This window comes from Eucalyptus grandis, chromosome 11, assembly GCF_016545825.1.
Source record: "Eucalyptus grandis isolate ANBG69807.140 chromosome 11, ASM1654582v1, whole genome shotgun sequence".
Lineage (NCBI taxonomy): Eukaryota > Viridiplantae > Streptophyta > Magnoliopsida > Myrtales > Myrtaceae > Eucalyptus > Eucalyptus grandis.
This window is the reverse complement of record NC_052622.1, coordinates 46896638-46921407: the sequence shown is the minus strand read 5'-3', so window position 1 is coordinate 46921407 and position 24770 is coordinate 46896638. Positions and strand designations below refer to the sequence as shown.

At 38.3% G+C, this 24770-nt stretch overlaps 2 protein-coding genes across 2 annotated transcripts in view; both read left to right on the top strand.

Moving 5' to 3' along the window:
- The first annotated feature begins 7605 nt into the window (after nucleotides 1-7605).
- On the top strand, nucleotides 7606-23977 carry LOC104426395 (mRNA-capping enzyme-like). The gene is made up of 18 exons (XM_039304150.1): nucleotides 7606-7815; nucleotides 8491-8706; nucleotides 9328-9469; nucleotides 13237-13382; nucleotides 14458-14541; nucleotides 14636-14698; nucleotides 15588-15719; nucleotides 15792-15998; nucleotides 17391-17507; nucleotides 18344-18393; nucleotides 20853-21002; nucleotides 21135-21288; nucleotides 21673-21795; nucleotides 21884-21982; nucleotides 22344-22433; nucleotides 22522-22606; nucleotides 23199-23329; nucleotides 23419-23977. Exons 2-18 carry the CDS (start codon nucleotides 8581-8583, stop codon nucleotides 23554-23556), a joined length of 2037 nt encoding a protein of 678 aa, XP_039160084.1. The 5' UTR covers nucleotides 7606-7815; nucleotides 8491-8580; the 3' UTR covers nucleotides 23557-23977.
- Nucleotides 20331-24770, top strand: part of LOC104426390 (laccase-4) — an 18776-nt gene continuing 14336 nt past the window's right edge. Inside the window, exon 1 of the mRNA XM_010039421.3 lies at nucleotides 20331-20344. The gene's annotated coding sequence lies outside the window, so the exon portion shown is untranslated. The remainder of the gene's footprint in view (nucleotides 20345-24770) is intronic.

Genomic DNA, 24770 nt, shown 5'->3' with positions numbered 1-24770 from the left:
TTTTTTTTTGAATTGTTTTCTTTTTTAAATAAATTTTCACCTTTTTAATTTTTAAATATTTAAAAAATCCGTGAAAAATAAAAATTAATTTTAAATGCCACGTTAGCATTTTTAACGGAAAATGCTAACGGCGTCATTTTATGACTCAAACAGAAACATTTTGGCAAATTTTAAATATTTGCATTTTTTGCAAGTTTTATGACTCAAATGTATTTTCATGACAAGTTTTAGTGACTTCCATAACACTTATCCCATTTATAAATATAGTCTTGAGATTTTTTTTTATCTTATTTAATATGATTTTTAAACTACTTTCAAATATTTGACGTTGTCTTTAGTTTGTTTGGGATGTTCGATATCCTCCTTTCGATGGTTAGAATTAATGGAATTCACTAATTTGGGCTGCAAACCAATGACTCAAAAGTGGATAAAAGAATTATGCATCGATTTTCCTTAATGTAATTTACCTATACACATAGGCATTTGTCACGTTCCATAAATCCTTCCATACTCGTGACATTTATGAGCAGTGCTTGGGGTTATCGAGTGAAAAGTGAGGAAGTAGAGGGGACGAACACAATTGGTCCGTGGAAGTAGCGTTAGGAAGGTTGGTGCTAGGAGTTAAAGGATAGAAGTGTACAAAGAAGTTATCCACCATATTGTCCACTAGAACAACTATAGAAGGAAGGCTGGCCTAGCAAATTCCACTCACCAGATGCCACACGGGTCGTTTCATGGCCAAGGAAACCGTCGGCCCGTGACACGTGAATATCATAGCGGAATCCCTCCGGTAAGTGGGTGAGTCGGAGAATCGAACTCCTCGCTCCAATGTGGGTTGAGCTAAGAAGTACTAGTGGTCTACCCGATCCTAAAAGGGCAAAGAGTGAATTGCCGGGGCAAAATGTGCTCGAACAACGCGCGGCTCTCAGCTCCTAGGATGACAATGGGGGCACTAGGAAGAGTTGGTTCCTCACTGAGCGGACACTGGGTTTGAGAATAACCGAATCCTTGCTAAATATGGATAACGTTCTTGGATCAATCGGTGAATTCAAAGAAGAGGTCTACTGCCACGTTTTCAACAATGAAAGAACATTCATTTGGTTGGCTAGGGTCAAGATGCTTAGTAGGCAAAAATTGTGTTGCCAAAATATGCGATTGGCGAAAAATGCCACACTTGCCAAAGATTGTGCGGGTGATCGAGAATGGCCTGAACAACTGAGATCAAAAGAGGCTACCAACGGAGCAAAACCTGTTTTGTTGGGCAAGCGTGACCATTCGATGCGAAATCCCGAATGTGATGCATTAATGGTTAAGGGACGCAAGGAAGCGACAAAATAGATCGCAACGAGCATGCTGCGAAATTAAGTGGAGGAGAATGTCACGGTCCGTGAATCCTCCCGTACTCGTGACACTTGTGAACGGTGCTTGGGGTTATCGAGTGAAGAGTGAGGAAGTGGAGGGGACAAACACAACTGGTTCGTGGGAGTAGTATTAGGACGATTGATGCTAGGAGTTATAAGATAGAATGATTATATCACTTAGTAACTCTGAAGGCGGGGTTGGCTTCTCGTGCACAAACTAGTCGAGAGTTGATGCCGCTCTCCTGACGAGGCCATAGTAAGCCAAAACCAGTTGTTGAGTCTAGAGAGATCTACTATCTCATTCGACAAACTAAATGCCTGAGCGAAGCTGGGCGTGGTACAATATCATACGGAGAAATTATTCACTTATTGTTCGTTGGAACAATATAGAATGAAGGCTAGTTTGGCGAATTCCACTCGGTAGGCACAGCACGGGTCGTTCGCAACCAAGGAAACTGTTGGCCCATGACACATTCATTTTAGAGTAACTTAATCCTTGAGATCTGCAAAGATGACGGCTGCTAAAGTAAATGCACGAGCAATGAAACATCTCAATTTATGCAGGTAGATTGATCAAATCTGAATTTATGGCTTCATAATGAGAAAATCACCAAAATATTTATAAACATATTACAGTTTTTTCAATTAAGTCATAAACTTTTTTTTTTGTCAATTTAGCCAAAAACCTTTTACATTTGTGCCAATTTAGTACATCAACCCAATTTTTACTAGCCAACGTTGATGTGGATGCTAGGTGACAACACTGTCGTCGACCAACATTTAACGTGTCAATTTTTAATATAATTTTTTAAATTTTTTATGTTCTCTCTTTTCCTCTTCCTCTAACCAGTCGTCGAATCGGCTAAAGGCCTCATCGGCCATTAGGGTGGCAAGGCACCTGTGCCACCCTAGTGGTTGGTGAGGTCGAGCTTGCCTAGACTTGGCTAGGTGAGACCTTGGCCGGTGAGGTCTAGCTTGCTAGCTAGAGGAAGAAGAAAATAGAAAAAAAAAAAGAGGAATAAAATTGAAAAATAGAATAAAAAATTAAAGAATTGACACGTCAACGTTGGTCTCGTTGCGGTGCCGACTAGCCAAAAATTGTCCAATTGATTGAATTGACACAAATACAAGAGATTTATAAATGAATTGGAAAAATTATAATAGCCATATGACTATTTTGATAATTTTCCCGTTTTATAAGCTATTGGTATCAAACTTCCCCATCGCCAAACAAGGTGTTGAAGCTCAACCTTTTCATGGAAATGAAGATAAGAAATGCTCAATATAAAGTAGCTTCTCAAGTAGTATGCTTGCCCAAATTTTCTGGCGGTTCGGGACTTTGAAGTCGAATTTCCTATGAACATTTAATGGACCCTTAAAGAGGTTGTGCCATTTGGAGTGCAAAATCCAAAAAGCGCTTACGAGTTTGTTTATTTAATAGGAAAGCTGCTTTTGACTTTCCTATGTTCAAATGATGGAAAATTAATCGATTTGCGAAAAATTGTTTTTCATGGAGTAAAGTAACAAGCTTGAATTGGGGGAAAACAACTTAACCTTTTGGCCAAAAAGAAATCACTTTCCTTAAACCACCTAATAAATGAATAGTAACTATTTTTCATACCAATAATTTTCATAGAAAATATTTTCTTTTATCAATGCATCTTAAGTTGCTCTTAGATATATGGCTCGACATTCTTGGAAAACGATCATATCGAGTGGCGAGAGGAGAATTGATTGATAGTATCAGTTTCCCTTTCGGATTTCACGGGTTACAAGCCACTTGGCACCGGACCTCTTACACATGGACCGCGGGAGGTGAAAGATGGCAGCACTTTAAGTCGAAGAGAAATGCTCAAAGTGAGGAATTCGATGACCATTGCATTAAAGTTAGAATATGAATTTAGATGAGATATTAGCATATCAAGTTTGCATTAATTTAAAAAAATGTTAATTCTATAAAAAATCTCCCAAACTAATACATGCATGTTATTTCTTCTTTAATCATTTTTTTTGTCGCAAAAATTCCCAATCTAATCCATATATAACACAATTATTCCAAATTGGGGTACCCACACCACATTTGCTCCCAATTTTGGCAAAACTTGTGCCACATTTACCCCCAATCACATGCACAAATTTGAGATCTTTTGAAAGTAAATGTATCACATGTGTGTATTAATTTAGAGTAAATGTGGCATGGTGAACCAAGGTTTTAGTTTGAAGTAAATGTGACACATTATACTAATATAGGATTTGTGGTGGTAGACCCTTTGCAAAAAGAAGTAAATGTGAAATCACGTTATACTAATCCCTTTGAGGAAGATTTGGGCAAATGCCAGCCCGTATTTTGAGCCCCCATTCCTAAATGCCAGCATTTGCAAAAGGGGAGGGCCTCACCTTAGGCTTTTTTCGGTACCAAATTTAATTTAAAATTATCCTCAAATTTTTGGAACTTCCTCCAAATCTTTTAGAACATTTCGAGCCTTGATGATGGTGCGAAGGGAGGGAGCCTCAGAATGGACACCAAGCTTTGATCCTAGACGACCGGGCCGGGTTTGGAAAACCGTGAAAATATAGGCTTGAAGCCCCCAGATCTAGCGTTTATTTTCAAATAATGGCTCAAACGCTTTTGTTTTCAAATACTTTACAAAGATCATTGTTTTTGCTTAAAAACACCTTTTAACTCGAAGATATTTGCATTTTCCTAAAGTATAAAACACACTTATTCCTCCAAATTTAGAACATTTCGAGAGCCTTGAATGAACCTCAAAATGGATCTCAGAGAATGGCCTAATCTCATTTTTATTTTTTCAAATAATGGCTGAAGTTTTCTTAAATAAGAGTCTAAAGTATAACATCAAAATCGTTTTTATCAATCAAATTTTCAATCTTTTTCATCGTTTTTTATCTTTCATCTTCCCTCTTCCCTCCTCCAGCTGTGGTGGAGGTCACTAGACTTAGGGGGGACCGCCTTCACCTGACGTTGGCAAGAACTGCCTCACCCTCACTTATGTTAGTGAGGCCAGGCGAGGCCCACCTCGCCTGCCCCCTTCTTCAGCCTAAGGTCGGCAACCTTCGCTGGCCACCAACAAGGCACAACAATGGCCAATGAAAAGAAGAGGAAAAATCAAATAGAAAAGAAAAGAAAAAAGAGGAAGGAATGAAAAATTAAAACATATTTAAATACATGCTTAGATTTTTTTAACTAAAATACCAATTCTTTAATGGTCGGAATAGTCACTAGCTAGCCAAAAATCATTATTTGAGAACTGATTTGACCACTTAAAATCATTATTTGAAATAATGTTTATTTGAGTCATTATTTGAAAAAATAATAACACTTTATACTCTTATTTGAAACATGTGTCCGTTTCTAATTTTTATTTGTGAAAATGATGGCGTTTTATACCTTTATTTGAAGTTTTACCATTCTTTTCGGAGCACAATTTAAGGGATGCAATGGCTTGGTATCCAATTGAATTACAAAATTGTTGGTTCTTTACATAAACACGATTATGGCCTTAATTGCGTGACTTGGAATTGGATTCCATATCTTTGACTCCCGAAAGGAACTGAATTTGAGAGTCTTGATGGCTCCATCTCAAATTGAAGATGGTCGCGGTCTTGCATGAAATTTCAATTAAAGATAAGCACTAAACGGATCCCGATTGCGATACGAAAGTCAAGAATAATGTATTGCCCAAGTCCATCTCAAATTGAAGATGGTCGCGGTCTTGCATGAAATTTCAATTAAAGATAAGCACTAAGCAGACTGATCTTGATTGCGATACGAAAGTCAAGAATAATGTATTGCCCAAGTCCACCTGTCACGTAAAATTGATATGCAGTAGTCATTGCGTGGGATCATTTTGAGCCAATATCGGTGGGCTAGGCTTTTGAATGTGGGAGCGCCCAAGTCTTACTCATTTACCTCTCGAGCCTAAGCGGGCCAAGGGCTTGCTCGCCTGTCGACAGCCTTAGTAACTCCCGGATATGACGGGGCTTTGCTTTCTCGAAAGTCCTTGACAATGGACGGGGATGCTATAAATGATATAAATAGGCGATAGATGATTCAAATAATTAAATATTTCATCTATAGGATAAATTTAAAAGTAATTTTGGTTAATAAAGAAGCCGTGTTGCAATTACACGTATAAAGTTGTATAAACTGGACAAAATGGATTTTAGGAGCTATTCTATTATTTGTACCATGTTGGCTCATATGCTCGCCATGTGATACTTAATTTTGCTAAAGTGACAGCCACATGGCAAGCCACGCATGCCATACTTTTACCACACAAGGCACTACCCACATTCGATCAATTACCATCGGTTTAATAATCCGTCGTCCTCAAATGTTGCTTATGAAACTCACGTGTAAATTTAAGAATGGACGAAAAAAGTACTAAATATAACAATTACGATAAAGATAAAATATCTTATAATAAACTTTCATTCCTCTTCCCAAGACCTATCTATTTCGATTTTTTCCCATTTTAAATTTGAAAGCAAATAAAGTTTAAGCATCTTTAAATATATATATATATATATATATATATATATATATATGTAACTTACTCGTCTTATCTAAAATCATAACATAAAAGAGATATATATCTTATTAGATGAATAATATATCATTGAAGTGTAAATTTTGTTGACTATGCGAATGAAAGCATTAACCATTCAATTTAAAATTAAGTTAAAACACTTTGAAGGATAACTCAATTTATATGGATAAATTTCACTAAATATTCACTAATTTAAGCATACAAATAAAAGAATAAAAATTTCAACTCATTTTGAAACGTGCACGTTTATATTTCATTTAGTTTTATTTCCTTCCTTTAAGATGCCCTTTTATATATATACACACTTCAAGCAAATTTGTTCTAGAAAAAAATGAGAATGAGAATAAAGTGATCCAAATTCCACTTAATTTGAAAACGAGATATTCTTAGGAAAGAAAGCAAATAAGAGAGAGAGAGTTAACGAAGTTTATCCATTACTTTAGTATTCGAAATATAGTTAACTACATAGAATTGCCTCTTATCCAAGTCGTACTTGAAATAGATATTAGAATATTTTTAATCACAAAACTATTGATAAACATCGAATTAGCCAATCAAGTTCTAGCACCAGGATGAAAGGCTCCTTTCCTTGTGTCTTTGTAAGTAGGAGGTTCCTCAATTTATATCGACACCTTTCCTAGACGGAGATATACCGAAAGCACAAGGGATTGTTGCTTCTTCGAGATTGAAATTCTTGTTTCGCATAAAGCTGTCATTTACGAATATATATTCGTGCAAAGCACATGGTATTTTTTGTCACCTCATCCCTCTTTAATGAGAAAAATTGGATCATTGATTTGTCGTCTATCAAATTCAGTCTTATGGTTATAAATTCGATAGATATACACAAAAATTGTCTTTAATACATTTTAAACGTATATGCTGGTTTTTCAAGGAGGAAAAAATGCTCTCAATGGTAAAACCATCAATCCAATCAGAAAATTTTTCTTTCAAACATGAAATATGAATGGAAAAACATGAAAATTAGAAATGATAAGTGCATCAATAATTTCAAAACTTATCGCGACATCATAATCGAGCTCTAAAACTTTCAAATATCGCAATGGAGTTCTAAAACTTATCAACTTAGTATAATCAAATCATTTTGTTAGTTCTATTCAAATTTGACCGGTAGGAAGTGCGGACGCGATTCGTTTTATTATTTTTTTAAGACAAGTGGTGCCGAGAAAAGAATTACCGTCCGTTGACGCCGTAGGATACCCAACGTAAAAAGACGGAGCGGCCCTCGAGAAGCCCCGAGACTCTCAGGACTGCAGTCGATTCCCGTAAAAGACACCGGCCCGTGGTGTCTCCTCCCCTCTTCACCTCCAGCGACTTAAAACTCAAGTTGTTGTCTTTCGACCCAAAACATTAAAAAAAAAAAAAAAAAAAAAAAAAAAACTTGAGTTGTCTTATATCGTATTTCTCTCTTTTCATTTTTATTATCTTTTTCTTTTTATTTTCGCCATCTCTCTCCCTCTCTCTCTATGAATTGCGTGCCTATTTATAATGTCGTGGATCCAATACGAACGATCCCTCCTCCCGTCGCGAACTGCAAAAATCTGTCTCTCTCCTTCTGTTGCGTCTTCCCTTTCCATCGACGTCGATTGATTACTGAATCTCAGCTTCTAAACCCTCCCCCCCCCCCTTCCCCTTCCCTCCCCCGCCCTTCCCTTCCTTTTTCTCTCTCCTAGGTTTTCGAACCTCGACTTCTCCCCCCCCCCTCTCTCTCTTCTTTCTCTCTCTAGCGCCTCGGCCTCCACCTGTCATTGTAGGGTTTGCGCGACGTCGCTGCTCCCCCAAATGATCGTGCGAGACTCCGCCTTTCCTCCGCGAAGCCGGCGGTTCGCCTCTGCAATTCGGCGTTGATTTGCCTCTCCGAGGTTCGTGCTCCTCGTCCCCCTTCGCCTCTTCCGTCGGTGGATTTGTCTGCTCTGCGCTTTTGGGCTTTAGGTTTTTCGCTCTCTCTTTTTTTTTTTTTTTTGGTTTGACGGCGTCTTTGGCTTGCCGGGGGACCTCGGTTGTCAGTGATTCCGCGCGGGGCGGGTGGGAAGGAGCGATTTTTAGGTTTTCCGTTCTTTTCGAGTGTCGCTGTGCGAACTGCTCGGCAGCGGCGGCAGCGTGTGCGTGCGTGGGGGAGGGAGTTAGTGGATTGGTGAAGTGTTTTTTTTTTTTTCTCTCGAATGTTGGGTCGCGAGTGAAGCGAATTTCTTCCTCTGTTTTCTCGTGCAAGTTTCTGCCTTTTCTCCCCTTCGTTTCGAAATAACCACTGGGCACGCCTTTGCCGTCTAAGGACGGCTTCCTGTTTTCTCCTGGTGCTATGACTTCGTGCTGGGATCCATCTAATTGTTTGGGGGCATTTCCCTTTGTGTGTGGGTATTTATTTATTTATTTTGTTTTTTTTTTTCTTTTGGGCAGTTTGCTTGGAATATGTCCAGGATGCTTAATCATGGGTTTTCATTTCAATAATAAGTAGGCTACTCGTTTGCATACTTTCTGATGCTGCTGCTTAAGCTAAGTTTACAAAATTTTGATCTTTTCTTGTCACGGGCTTGCAGTTCCTGGTTGCTGAAGTGGGGAGCTCTTACAGGAGAAATTAGATCCTTCAGGGAAGGGTCTACTGCGGCAATGCGATTTCTTTCTACTGAATGATTGTTGCGATGGACTTAAATGCCTTGCCCGAAGAGGATGAAGAAAGTTTCGATAGGCATGTTGTGGAGGAGTATGGCGCACAAACGGAGCGCAATGAGTCCGCCCTTGATATTGCCAACCGGGTGCTTACTAATTCTCTCTTTTGTCATTCCCTCTCTGCAGATTGTGTTTCGGCATGTTTAATCTGATTTAATTCTCCTCTGAATTCTTCCCTTTTCCCCATGGTACGGTTATGCAAAAGTTTGTATTTTCCAGAGCTAGCTTGTTGTTAGGTAACGCAGGTATTTGGAGTGGAAGTTTTATTATCTTTCCTAATTCTTATGCTTTTGGTGCTTTGGAAACTAATAATATGCAGTGTGCTTTGTCGATCGAGCAAGTTTGTGCACTTCGGCTTCTAACCATGACAATGCTATTGTACTAAGCAGCATAATCCTCTACAAAATTATGCTGAAATTTTATCAGCATAGTCACTTAGGCTTCTAATATGCCCGCGGAAACTTTAATTAGATGATGGCGTGAGATAATGAGAGCAGCGGATCAGCTTCCAATTTTAACTCTGTTCCAGTTGTCAGTCTGCATGAACTAGTTCTTTCTTTTTTTCATTAAAATTATTAATGCCAAAAAAGAAAAAGGATAGAAAATGCAGATGTTGAGTGCATATATGCTATCAAATATGTCTAATTCAAATTTATGGCTTGAAATTGTAGTTTGTGCAGTGAAGAATAACATCCTTTTTATGGCAGGAACGTGATGAAAGGCGCAAGAGATTGAGGAGAGAACGCTCAGATGAAAGAACAATGACTGTCTCTCAGCGTTCTTCATATGATCAGTTTCATCAGACGAGACACATGAATAATAATCATAGAGGATCTAATGTTCCACATGGTATTTTTCTAGTGCCACTTTATTTGTATCTTTCTATATCATATATCTGTGACAATGCTTTCACTTGTGATGTTGCATTGGGATGTATGGGGATTGCGTTTGAGCTGTTATGCTTGTTCTTCCGAGATATGGTAGCACCAGGGGCCAAAATTCATTTAGTGATCTGGTTTCTTTATTTCTTTGGCTTCTGAACTTGATAATTTGATAGTAGCTTTTGACATAGGGTGGCTTGTGTTGTTTTCCCTGATTACAAGATACTTCGTGTCTTCAGAAGTTTGCATGCATTTGAATGCGCAAGAAGGGAACTGGGTTTCATCTGTTAGGACGAGCAATTTGTGAGACTAATCACTCATTTATCTTGAAAGGACTATTATCTCTTGGGATTTGAGCACCATCCCACTGGTCATTTAGTGTTTTGTTTTTACTTAAATATTTTAGTTATTTCTATCTTGGCATAATTTGAATTCTGTTTTATATGCATGTAGCCTGATTTCTCTCTTTGATTAGTAAGTAACTGATTTGACTTTAGTATAGAACCTATTGTTAGTTTATGATCTTTCTTATGATAAGACAAAGTCATGAATCCTGAGATAACTTTTGACCCATATCAACAATTTTAGTCATGTGCAGATTGAAATATTACTTGTAATGTACAAACTAATATAGGGTGAATTTGGGAGAACTTTGAAAAGCAGCTTTGTAATCCCAAAGTTATTTAGTGAGAAATGGTAATTGGACTTAAAGGCAGCTCTGTGTTCAAAGAGTCTTGCAACAATCATACCAGACACCAAAATTTTAGTTAAAGGACTTTTGAGTGTCCAAAGCTATGTTTCACAAAATAGCCCTGATATTTGTAGGTCTCAAATGAGTCTGCAATTTATTAGGTGAAGTCACTGTGTAATGTGTCATGGGATAGACATGCGCATTATGTGTATTGTTATTGGAACTTTGACTTGAACAAACGTGAGAGTGTAGCCTGACCAATTTCAGGAAGTCCTGCAAGTAGCTACTGTGAACTAATGAATGACGTTGTTCAGTTACGGAGCAGTCAAAGTCATGGGACCAACCTTTAAAATGAAATCCCCAGAAGAAAAAAATTGTTTCAGTGAAGCGTAACCTCACTGTAAAACAATTTTCTGAATGACTCTGCTCCGGGGGATCTTTTTCTTTCCGTAAAGTCCTATAGATGTGTCTGGGTTTTTGAACTACTGGTAGAATCATGAAAGCATTCACAATCATCCTCTCAATTACATTTTGGATCTTCGATTTTCTATTTCGAAATTCTGCACTTTGCAGTCTCTGTCCTTTTAGAAAAAAATTACACTGGGTTTTCTATTTTGTGGTTTCTGAGACTTAAATGTGTGAAGTGTTCTATTTTTGAAATTTCCGGGCGCATAGTTTATTTTTAAAAGTAGATGATGCAAAATGTAGGATGAGAGAAAGCTAGAGATGGTTTACTTTACTTTGGCCAAACCATTTCCTCAGGGTTGAAATCGTTCATGGTACATTTTTAATTAGCTGGCAAAAGTCCTCAGCTTTTGGCTTGTGGGTTAAGTCAGAAAGATCTGGGGAGTATAATAGCCTTGAAGTACAACTAATTCAGTTTTGTTCAATCACTAAGGTGAGAGAAGGGTAGGCTATGGAACTCTTTACGGGGGTTATGAGTTTATTTCTTAGTATATTGGACTAATTGCCTCACAAATTCTGTGAACATTTAGTTTCACTTTGTGCTTTGAACAAGGACAATTTTTATTTTTTTTTTTTTGGCATGCGTGTGTGTGTATCCTATCCTATGTTCTATTTACACTGTTACTCTCTCACTTTTGCAATTTCTGGGAGTTAAGCACTGGACATCTTCCTCCCCTTGCCACTGGACCAAGCAGCTAGTGGTAATTTGAGCAAGGTAACGCGTTTTGGCAGACAACATTTAACTGTCTTGGCGGTCAGACATTGTTGACTGCCCGAGAAAGACAATTTGTGGTCTGATCTACATGAAATCTTCAATTTGGTCATGTCAACAGTGGACTCTGAATTGTTATTACAATGTTCATCATTCAATTACGAGGTTCATGTTGCAAAAGTTCTGCAAACAGTGCTCTGTCATTAACGGAAAAAAGCAAGAGATTGTTAGGACAATGAGATTAATATTTATAAATCTTATGAATAAGAAATGGTTTCTGGAAAACCGAAAACTCACTGAACTCAATCTAGTGGCTGTAGGAGATTCTAGTTGTAATTTTGAAAGCTAAATTTTGCCCTTTTTGGTTAGAGAATTTTTTATGCTGCACAAGACTTTGAAATGAAGTAATGGATATATGCAATTTTTTTCCCATTTGATTTTTTGCGTGTATTGTAGTTTCTCTTCCCCTTGCCTCTTGATGAGCTTGCTATAACAACAAGGCCACTATATACATGGAATGAGGAAACTTTTTTTATGTAATCCCTGAGGAATTTTGTGTACTCAATTGTAGCCTGAACCCTTTTTTTTTCCTTGTGGGTCCTAGTGGGTCCCAGTGTCGTCTCTTTTCAGAAATGGTTGTGATTGCATACGGAGAATATCAAATTTAGTCCAGAAGGTACCCAATATGCCCTCTGGAAGAATTGATTTCTCTTTTGAATTGGAGCTGCTTTGTCTTAGGACTTTGAGCTAAGGGGCATTCTTTTGCTTAGACTTGCGAATTTTATTTGTTCTTCTACTTGCAATGAGTGACCAAACAGAAATTAGTGGCCATGAGAAGGCTTTTTATCAGGTGCTAGTTTAGTGGAGCCTTTGTTAAACCTCTCAAAATATCATATCCACTACTGCCTGTTATCGGTGACTAAGCAGAAAGTGGCCAATGGGGCTCTTTATGGAATTAATTGATACCTTGGGGTCTATCATCAAATATAAATGGTGAAGGGAGAAAGACCAATCAAATTGTGGTTCATTGTGGAGCTGCGAAATCAGAGAGTGTGTATTCGGCTAGAATGTTGGCTGTTGTCATTCACTTGGTGGGTCCATTGTGCCCCCTAGTCTTGGACTGGAAAGGATTCAATTCCTTTTCATTTCTAGAGGAAACTTATGAAGCCGCTTTTCTTTAACAGATGTTCCTTAGCTCTATCTATACCTTCGCCTCAGATTGTTCCTGTACACCTTGGTCACATACAAAACTAGTTGATTCATTGATGGAATTATGATGTAAAAGTTTTGAATTGCTCCTTATGCATGATACAATCTTTCTCTAACTAGTCTCTGTAATTTCTTTTCACAACCGTGGTTCTTTTGGGTCTGTTAGGTTTTTGGGACATGAAAGTTCACTTTGTTTCCAGCACTCTGTAATCTTATTATACGTTGTTGATGAGAGGAGATCCTGATGCTAATGCTGCTGTCCAATAATAAGTGTCTCGAAAATTTATATTATGTGTTTGCAAAAATTTTGGGGTCAATTATTGAATTATTGCTTGTGAAAGTGCATCTCATTCCCTCCATTGGTTCCCTGGACAGTTCTAATTTACTTTGTCGCTTGAGTGGACATCAGGGAAATCAGATTGGCCTGAGGGGAACCTATATGCCTTGATTGTCAAAGATTGGGGAGCATAAGCAATTTCCTTTAGTTCTCATCTATTGTTTTCTCTCATATGTTAATAGGAGTCAAACTGAATGGGGTATTTGGGTAGGACTTGCAATATCTTCATTCTGTTCGAAAGTGGATGCTTTCTCTTTCAATTTTTAACAATTGGCTTTATCCACCCGAGCAGCACTTTATTGGTGTCTTTTGGTCTTATAGGTTGGTTAGACTGCCCAGCGTATGGTCAAGAGATATTTTGCTTAATTCCTTCAAAGACGCCACTTGGTGATGGCTTTGACATACCTCCTGGTAAAAGATATTCGTTCAAGCAAGTTCTACATCAACAAAGAGTTTTAGGAAGAAAAGTAAGTGGCTGGCTTTGACTCCATTCACACTGCATACTCCTTTATGATATTATGGCATCCATTATGCAATAGAAACTTCTCTTTTGTTTTTGGTGCTATTTTTTTGGATTTTTTTTTTTTTGGGGGGGGGGGCTGGGGGACGTGGTTGCAGATTTCCATGCTGTTCAGGTCTTCATTGACCATTGTCATTTTACTTCGTTTTGTGAAACACTTGTACCAGAATATGATTCATGCTGTAAAACATATGACTGCAAAAACTAGGATTCTACTTTTGAGGCTTTGGCTTTATCCATGGCATACAGCTGAGACCATTTGGATTTTTGAGGATTTATTTCCATTGAAGAAGTATATGAGTATGATTTTCATGTAGTAAGTGCAATTTCTTTTTACAAATAACGGGTAGAAAACTTATGAGTCATTGAAAGGTCATTGAGAAGAATTATTGGAATACCGATTGTGGGTTTATTATGTTCACAGCATCTGTGACAAATGAAGCATGGAAAGGTATCTTGTGTGCATGACCATTGCGTTATTAATAAATACACATGCCGATTTCAATTCATGATTGTTGAGTTTCTGATATATCAGAACGCCGCGAGATTTTATTTTTTTATTTTTTTTATTTTTTATTTTTTTTATTGGGTCAGAGTGGTGAGATGTTTGACATGCTACTTATTTGGAGCCTACTTTAATTTTCTCTTTCCTTAACATAGGGCTAAGAGTACAACATTGAAAAATTCACAAAAAGTGGTTAAATATCTGCAGTGTACTCGGATGGGCCTTGAAGAAAAAGTGAAGTCCAAGTCAATAGAAATATTGCTAACTCTGTTTATCAACAAATAAAAGGGGAAAAAAATTAAGAGAGTTATGTATGTGCAATAAGTCATATACTCAATTTATTCATGATGTGGAGTAACAATTTGTTTTGAGTGAAGTGACGGAGCATGGAAAAACCTATCTGCCATTTCATTTTATGTTCCTCTTTTGTTAATGTAGATAAAGACCTATATGGGGGTTGTTATCTTAACTTGTTCAGACTTTTAGATATCTAAACTTCTTTTTGTTGATTTTACAGATTGGCTTGGTGATTGACTTGACGAATTCCACAAGGTATTATTCCCCAGCAGATTTGAAGAAAGATGGTATTAAGTATGTCAAGGTAGGTATCGGCCTGAAGCTTGAAGCCTGTGGTTACCAATATGTTTGCGAACCGACGAAGTTTTCCTTCTCTAAAATTTAAATTTTGGGTCCAGATTCGATGTGTTGGGCGGCTTGAGGTTCCAGAGCCTGCAGCTGTAAATGAATTCGTGTTTGAGGTATGTTTCTTCTTAGATAGGTGGTTGGGGTGGATAAAATTGGGGGACGAGCTTCTGGTTTTCCTCATTGGACATGATGATGTCACGGGTCTTAGCATCGTTTCCCAAAGTGATAGTATTCCGGCGATATTTGCTTAGGTTGTCTTGTTCTTGATTTTGTTTTAGCCCAGGTACTTTGGAGGATCTAATGAGATCAAAGTGGAGCAATATTGTAGAAGTTGTCAGTAGAGCAGATAAGTGATGGATACACAGGTTAGAAGGGGTAAAATAAGAGCACATAGAATTTAGAAGGAGAGGATAACAACAAATATGGAGCATTTAGATTGTAGGGAAGACTTAATATAGAATCAAGTGCAATGAGGTTAAAGGGCCGACACCACTTGGTTGAATAAGGCTTGGTTTTTGTTGTTGTGGATGTTCTTGCTGTTGTCACCTATATTCTTTGAGATGAATCTACCAAGTGAATGATTACAAGTCACTGGAGAAGTATTATCGACTTTCAAGTTTTTCAGTTGTATAGTCCCCTTTTGTAATTAATCATACTGGCATAAACTGGCTAAAAGATGGATAAAGGAAAACTTTTGAATGGCTCTTATAGGTGGTTTTGTAATGATGGAAAGTAAGAAACGAAAGCGTTTTGATATCCTGTTGTTGGCCAATGACAATGACTACCCTTGGAGGACATTTATGGCAAGCTGGGTTTTGTTGGCATTTTATTAATGAGCTTTGTGTTGATCATATTTCTTGTATTTCAACTGAGCAGGCTGTGTAAGATTTTTGCTTAGGGATCATTTGCACCATGAATCTAATTTGGTGAAAGGAATTTCCCTCATGACAGTTAATTATCTGTCATTTAGTTCTAACTTGCCTTTTCCCAATTCTTTCATAGGTAATTCAATTTCTGTCTCGCCAGAAACATTCTAAGAAGTTTATCTTCGTCCACTGTACGCATGGTCATAATCGTACAGGATACATGATCATCAATTATTTGATGAGATCCATGCCGATGTCGGTCACCCAGGTGGTAACAGCTATCCTAATTCCATTTATGTGGGCTTTTGAAATGGTTTCTTATGCTTTATTTATTCTGCAGGCCATAAAAATATTTTCTGATGCGCGTCCCCCTGGGATTTACAAACCTGAATACATTGAGGCATTGTACACATGTTATCATGAGAGGAAGCCTGAAATGGTCATTTGTCCTCCCACTCCAGAGTGGAAGAGATCCTCTGATCTTGATCTTAATGGTGAAGCTATGCCTGATGAAGACGACGATGGAAATTTAGCTGCTCCTCGGCATGTAAGAACTGGAAGCATATAGTATTGATCTTTGGTATTATGGTTTTGCAAGATGAAACTTCTGCAGGAAACGGTTCTTAGGATGTTAGATAAAGTTTTAGAGAACGCATGTATACAAGAAACTAGCAGATTGAAAGGTTCTTCTGGACTGAGCATTAGACCTATTTTCTTCTTCCTCTTTTGTTTCTTAAATTTAAATCCACTGCGCATGAAAGATGTTGGATCACATTTTAACAAACTTTTGTGGGCTTTGTTAGAGAATATGTTGTCAAGCGTTAGAGCTGTTGGTGTGGTCCTTATCCTTTTGTTAGTTAGCATAAAAGAGGAACCATCATCTGAATCATTTGAAATGAGTATATTCCATTAATGCATGCTGCCAGCATATCTCGACATTTGTTTCTTCATTAAGTTTTGCAGTCATGTTTTGTCATTGCGATATGTTGCTCTTAGTTCAAATCTTTGCCATTGGGACATGTTGCTGTCACACTTGTCAGTCTTGTGGGTGATCTTAATAAGATTCTTGTCGAGCATTTAGTGTGAAGGTTAGAGATGTCGCAAAAGTGCAGTGGTTTGACACTCCTGGGGGGAAACTGACTGCGGATGCAACTTTCATCTGTCAATTCAGAGTATGCAGATAATTGTGAGAGGGTGTTTACATTTTCACATGAAAATCAGATAGAATAAAGTTCAGATGTATGTCTTCTGGCAGATCCTTCCTATGTATTTGGAAGAAAGGGCTTTCACAGTGGATGTTGTTTTGGAATGTCATTTTAGTTAGCCTTTTCATCTCTTTTTTTCTTTTCCTCCCTTTTTTTTCAGTTTATCCCGACTCTTTTGGCCCATTTTGCTGAAGTAAAATTGAAGTCAGTAATAGATGTTGCAGCAATTTAGAAGGTGGATGATCTTACCTGTCCTCGTGTAATAGGAACAACCATGCAGGAGTAGGAAATTAATTAAGTATTGTAATCTCTTCTATACATCGAAGCTTTTATTGCTAATTTTTATGGAGAGCCATGAATGGTAAAGACAGTGTGAGAGATATTATACTGGATAAGAGGTTGACTTTCATATAATGGGAAAAATCTCAAACCAGTATGGTTGATGTTGGCAATCATCCATTGGTAGAAATGAAAATTGACCCTTCCGAAAGGGTTGGATAAGTTTAAAGTGTCTATGGGTGTGTTGTCTATAGGCAGTCCTTTTTTGCCTTTGGGGTCTCTCTCTTGACTGACGGTGGACTCTTCTATATGAGGTGCCCCTTATTGCTCTTTTAATGATTGAGATATGTATGGTTTGTTTCTAATCTACTTGCTCTATATGATTTTTTAACATTGATTTTCGAAAAATGAAATTAACTTCATTGTAATACTTTTAACAAGTCCTTTTATTTCAGGATAATCACGAGACTGAGAAACCGATGACAAATGATGATCTATTGGGCGAGGAAATACCAAGGGACCAGAGTGATGGATTTAAGAATTTCTGCTATCAGACTCTTAAGCTCAATGCGGTGGGAAGATCATTCTATGATTTATTATGATTTTTCTTTTGCAAGCTCATTTATTTACTTATGTGGATATGGTCTGATCATGATCAACTTTTTAAAAAAAGCTTAAGCTATTATGTGGACTGGGTTGGATATGAAAATGGGCCAACATCCCTTCACACATAGGTTGAGATTTAGCCTATGACAAGCATTGGGATATAATATACTTAGGAATGATAATGAAGGGCTCAGGTAATTTAAACAGCTGTCGTGAAACTATTAAGATGTGTTACCATTGCCGACGTGTTCAAAAGCTGAAGCTGTGAGATGAAGATTAGATTAAATAATTCAGTGCTTCTAGAACCTTGCGGGTTCCTAAAACCTTGTGGGATGAGTTTTGGAGTGAAGGGTACATTATTTTGAGCCTTGAAGACAGTGCATGAATGTTCAGATTAGATTGCTTGAAAGATGTTAGAGTGAATTTGTCATGCTTCCTGTAATAATAAAAGTAAACCTCATCCTGTCCATTGTAGTCAGACTCAATTGTCCCTCCTATGCCAATGTGCTGTGTAGATGATGTCATCTTAATTGTTCTATTATTTCTCCATAGGCCCATTTTGTCTTGTTTACATACAGATGTACGGGGATTTGTTTAGCTAGTAAGATGCCCTTTTTACTCCTCTTCATTAATTCCATGCTGGACTCCCTCACTCCAACTTCCATTTATCGCATGATTTTCAATGTTAATAAATATGGGAAATGATGAGTCAAAAAAGAGACAAAGAAAACAACGTGAGTGACGCAATAGGTAAAGTCTTAGCTCTATGTTACTCACTATTGATGCTTTTTCATAATTTCAGGGAAGAGGAGGCTCACAATTTCCCGGATCCCATCCTGTTTCCCTCAACAGGTTTGATTATATTCTGGAGTGCATGAAAATTTTGGAAAAATCAATTAGGCATGGGAAAGATTCACTATTTGCTTCGGACATTTGCTGATGTAATTATGGTGTTTCTTTGAACATTAGTCATCAGCAGTTCTTAACATGAATTCTCACACAAATCCTATCCCAGTTTCATATGCTAAGTTGGGTTTGTGGGATGGGGGGCGTTCTCCATTAGGGCAAGTATGGGAGATCAATATATCTCAATTGCTGATTGTGGCGTAAGGGATATTTGCTTACAATGGGTTAATCTATATCTGTTGGTTACGCAAATAGTGGAACTTCTGCCTAGATCATTGATCTATGTTTTTCTTTGTTTTGCCCGCTCACCTGGGTATTCTGCTATGAGAAAATTTGGAAAGAAGAAACAAGCTATCTTGAATGGATGTTTGTCTCATTTATCGCAAATTAAGGAAGAAGTGCACTTGCATTTTGCACATTAAAAATGTATGCATGGCAGTTGAGATATTAGATCTGTTGTTGTCAGAAAATGATTTGTTTAAACTGGTAAAATCAGTTAAGTTAAATCCAGTGTGGTTTAGTCAAAGCGCCTGCTCCTGCTGGAAGGAGTAGTTGGCTTGTCAAACAGTTCAGATAGTTGAACTGCCGGGTTGTTAGCTGCTGAGGTCAATAATATAGACATAAAATAAAAGATGGTGGGGAGAGAATGGAAGTTGAATCCAGACCCATTGGCCATAACTTGATGAGTATGGGTGCACACATTAAAGAATAGTGAGCGAGAGCGTGGCTTAATTGTTGGATCTTCATTCTGTTGAAGAGAGGTTAGGGCTTGACTCCGGATATTTTTTATTGAAATCCAAAACCTGCTGAGCCTATCTGCACCTGTTGATCTGTTTGATGGTTGAGCTGGGTCAAATCTCAACTGAAAGTGAACTGCAGCAAGATCACAGTTCAACTGGTCAAACTGGGGAGAATAGCTCCTCATGCTTAAGTTGTAGGAGACTCTCAAGCTTAGGAGACGCAAGGTTACTGATGGAGGAAATTGTGGCCTCAGCTAGAATTGCATAAAAATAAGGATTCTTGATTCTATTAGGTCAGAAATAATCTGGTTTAGGAGATAGTCTGGCTGATGTTCGTCCATTTTCTTTGAACAGTCGCGGTCTGTTGGGCAGTTTTCTGAAAACTCTCGATGCAGTCTAAAACTTGAAGAATGATTCCCAGAAATGATTTTTGGGGATAAAAATGTGCAGTGGGATTAGTTTTGATGATCTTGAAATGTGACTCTTTTTTCTGGGCTAGTGCTTAAATTAACATTCACTAATCAAAGAAGCTGCGTTTCTGTTAGACAACTGCCTAAATATAGTATAGTAAAATAGGTTTTTACTCTAATGGGCTTGATCCTTCAAGAGTAGTCTGTTTGGATAGTACAGATACAAAAATAAATTTAGTGCTTTAGTTACATATTGATAATTTTTGCATTAATATTAGGCATTCTGGCACTTTCTTTGGAGAAAACAGGTGCACTGAAAATCTCTCTTCTGAAAGTGTTATCTCTCTTTCTCTCTCTCTCTCTCTCTCTCTCTCATGTGCGTGCTGCACACACACAAAAGTACCCAGCGAAAGATAATAGTCTGGAAACTTGGGCAAAGAGCTAGGCTTCTTTTCTTTCAGGGAAAATGTGACGTAATTGGAAAACATTTCCTAAGAAATCATTTTTTGGGAGATGATGATGTTTTCCTACGTATGGCATCATTAAAAAAATATGTATTTCTGTCTTTTGGAATAGAAAATTGATTTGTGTTTTTCGTTAGGTAGTGAATTATCTTTTCTGGAGCACTTTGTTGCATTGCTTGACTTTAAGTCAGATATCTTCAAGAATTTTCACAATCAGAGAGGGAGGGAGGGACGGGGGGAGAGGGAGGGAGGGGGGGGGAGGGGGAGAGAGAGAGAGAGAGAGGGAGAGGGGAGGGAGGGAGGGAGAAGAAGATGCACTTCTGAGGCTGAAGCTGGAAGAATCGCAAGTGACATGACTCTTTTGTGTGTTTTGGGAAAATGATTTCTAGTTTTAATAAGGAAATGTCATTTTCCATGTAATGAATTAGAGTTTTCTGTCGAGCCATATCATTTTCCTAGATTCTTTGTTCAAACAAACGCAGGAACTTGAAGAAACCAATTTCCTGCAAACCAATGTAACATTAATCATGAGCCATAAACCAATGATGCGTGTTTTGAAACCAATGTAAAATTGCCTAGAAGTACTGATCTGGAAGATGTATTTTTCTTTTTTCCTCTTCTTTTTGGGTCGTAATCTGGCAGTATTGATAGCTCTTTCATTTCTAATACTTTTTGAAACGGTCTGGCTTTGAGTGCCAATAAAAGGCACTATGTCTAGCTATGGGCATAGCTTTTGCTTTGCTGAAGTTGTTGGTGTCCATGATAGGAATTATGTGCTTAATTGCATGCAGGGAGAATTTGCAACTTCTAAGGCAGAGGTACTACTATGCAACATGGAAGGCTGATGGAACTCGTTATATGATGCTAATAACCATGGATGGATGTTATCTGATCGATAGAAGCTTTAATGTTAGAAGGGTTCAGATGAGATTTCCTTGCAGATTAGACGTATGAAACTATCTCCATACCCTTTAATTCTTCTCTTTTAGCAGTTGGGTTTTTTTTTTTTTTTTTTTTTTTTTTTTTTTTTTGGGGGTGTGGTTAAGCTTATTATGCATCATGTTTGACATTACATTCTTCGGTTTTGAAGGGTTCAGGCGAGAAAATCACCACTATACGCTACTGGATGGTGAGATGATCATTGACACTATGCCAGACTCACAGAAGCAGGAGAGGAGATACCTAATTTATGATCTGATGGCATTAAACCACGTTTCTGTTGTAGAGGTAGTATGTATGTCACTTCATTCTCGGAAAAAAAATTAGCTGAGGTTCTTGCCCCTCGTTAAGAGAATATCGATTGTGCTGGGCCTATGTAACAATCGTGTATAAATTTGATTGATTGGTCTGGTGGCATGACACACTGCTTTTTTGACTTTGTTATGTGCTTTCTCATTAGTAATTTGTCTGGCTATATCCTTCCTGTTTGGCTACCTTCATGGTATAGTATTGACCAATAGGCAGCATATGTTTAGTTTGTCCTCTCAGAAAAGTTATCAAATTATCCGGTTGCACTCCACTCTGCTAATTTTAGAGCATGCATTTTCCTTTGTGATATTTTATTTTGTGAACTCAATAGAAAATGTGACATGGTTCCTGAACATGGTGTAGCGCCCTTTTCATGAGCGGTGGAAACTGATTGAGAAAGAAGTGATTGAACCTCGAAATCATGAGCGTCAGAATATATACCAAAGCAGGAATCCTCATTACAGATACGACTTGGAACCATTCAGGGTAAGGACTGTCTAATGTTGGTTTGTATGCTCCACTTTCTAAGCTTTTGATGGTAGCGTTGGTGATTATCTGCTTCACATATTGTCAGGTGAGAAGAAAGGATTTCTGGCTGCTTTCCACTGTGACAAGGCTTTTGAAGGAGTTTATTCCAAAGCTTTCACATGATGCAGATGGACTTATTTTTCAGGTATTTGCTTGTGACGCTGATGAATCTTCTCCTGATCAGTATTCTGTTTAACCATTATACCGAACATTTATTTTTTTGCTTCCAAGAAGATTATAGATGCTGTAGCTTTTTTCTTGTGTATTGTATTATGATCACAGGAGGGGGATTCTGCTGTTATCTGTTATAGTATCTTTGAATCAAGTTAACCCTATATGTGATTACTCAAATTGGGATTATGCCTGAACAAGCTCCTCCTTGCTCATGAAGAAATGCAACTCTATATTGATTGATTGATTGTTTTCTACATCTTTAATTTAGAGCATTGTTTTCTATATTTTTTTGTTTAGAGCATTGTTTATCACTGACGGTCCTCATCTGCTAGGGTTGGGATGATCCTTATGTTCCTCGCACCCATGAAGGTCTTTTGAAGTGGAAGTATCCTGAGATGAACTCTGTTGATTTTATGTTTGAGGTGCTCACTTAATCCTTAGCCATGCTTGAAGACCTTTCTTCTTTTAACCTAGGGGACGTGACTAATCTAATGTGGTGTTTGTTACCAGGTTGATGATGATGGAAATGAGCTTTTGTCGCTGTTTGAACGAGGCAAGAAGAAGCTGATGGAAGGAAATCGAGTTGTATTCAGAGGTCAGAAGTGAACCCTTGTTTCTTGTGTACAAAACTTTTCCAAGAAACTATGCTTTGGTCCTCATGCCTTGGACTTCTCGTGCACTTTAGCATTTTGAAAGAGGTCAACCATATGAAAGCAGTTTCTTTTGGGTGTTCTGCTTGACACTGTATCTGGTGCAATTATTGTGGATGTTCTTCTTTGGCCTTTACCATTTTGCATGGTCTGAAGATCTCTGCTGTGAATGCGTTTTGTTGAAGTCTGATATATTATTGGCCGAAAGACAATTCGTATCGTCTTTGCTGTAGAACTCTAATTTAAGCTCACGTGCATTGATTGGTTTATCCACTCAACATTTTCACTATTGGGATTCTTGCTGTCATAAGTGGCTGTGGTCACCAGACTACAGTACTAGCAGTTTGTCTAGGAAGGAAATCCCCGTCCTCCCCCTTCCCTTCTCTCTCTCTCTCTTTTTTCTCAAGAGTGTCCATCTGGCGTTTCTACTATTATCGTTTAGCCATTTGTTGAAGATAGTACTGCTGCTGATTGCCATTTGGAGTCATCCTCCTTGCTGCTATAATTATAGTCTAATACATGCGTCTGAACTTGCAGATGGTCTTGATCCCTCTTCATACTCTGGCAAGATAATCGAGTGTTCTTGGGATGGTGATGAACAAGTGTGGGTCTGTATGCGGATCCGGGTAGACAAAACTACTCCCAATGAATTTAACACCTACAGAAAGGTCCTTTCCATGTTCACAACAACTACTATATTTTGCCGGTAGTTGAATTAGTCAGTTGCTGAATTAGGTGTCTGCCTATGTGAAATCAGGTGATGCGAAGCATAAAGGATAATATTACAGAAGAAGTCTTGCTGGGTGAGATCAACGAGATCATTCGCCTGCCCATGTATGCAGATCGAATAAGGCATGAAAGCAAAGCTCATATGAATTCAGCACGAAGAAGGTGATCTGTATGGAACCTAACGGCTTCCACCGCGTCTTCGGAAATTCTGAAGAACCGACGCAGCTATGTCCTTGAAGGATGCTCAGTAATTGTGGGTCTGATCTGCTTGAAGTCCGGTTTACCAAATGTAGACTCACTTGGATAGTGACAACGATCTTGTGGGCCATGCTGGCGATTAGTCCAATATGGTCGCTGCGCATATAAGTTTTTAAGGATTCAAAATATTCGTTTCTCTTTTCTGCCCACCACCTTTTCCCTGTTAGCAGTGCAGAGATTTAGGGTTTAGAGCACCGTGTATATTTTGTATTTGTTCTCTTTCTAGCAATTGTTAGCTTGCTTAAAAAGGTAGCCATTTTTAAAAATCGGATCGACAATGAGGTATGTGATTTTGAGTTATATATTCTATGTGAATATAGGTTCTCTCCTCTCCTGTCTCCTCACTTTTGTTCCTGTTCCTGCTGGGATGGAATCATTTCCGGACCGTTGTACTTTTATATCCCAAGATTCCGCTCCATTTTGAGGTGTTGATGAGGCGAAGTGTGCCGATGGCTCTTGTAAGTAGAAATACCTGGCTTCATGTTGGAAATTTACATGTAAGAATTCTATGGGAAATTTCGCAGTCCAACACAATGGCAGATATCTTATGAACTATGTAGCCAATTTTGATCAGACTATGATTTCCTTGCGCTAGTGCCACTGACGGTAGCAACTGGACTGTGAAAGCCAAGGTCTAATGCGTTTTGCGATTACATTTTTCCTTCGTCTACATGGACAGGTATGAAGGGATAGGTTGAGTTTAGCCGCAGCCCGGAGGCTTGGGCATTCATAAGATGATCTGTCTTGAGCAAGGATTTCATCTCCTCCCAAAAAATCTGTGACTGTAATGGTCATGGTGCTTGTGGTTTTGATACCCTTGTCGCAGTGGTAATTTGGGTTACGAATGCTTGCGCGCCTTCGTCAATGGTTGTAGACTGGGTACTCTCTAATCACCGACGAGGGCTGTAGCATATGAGAGGGAGAGTGGCGTGGCCGAAGTCCGGTAAGACGCGAATGACCTCTAGATCTATTTGAAAGACTGCTATGCCTTTCCGAATGTATCCCTGTAAACATCCTACTCATGAACACCTACATCAACAAAATCCACTACCGGAATGGTGCAAAGATGAGCAATGAATCCATGGTTTTTTTTTTTTTTTTCGTTCGAGTACAAAAAAAAGT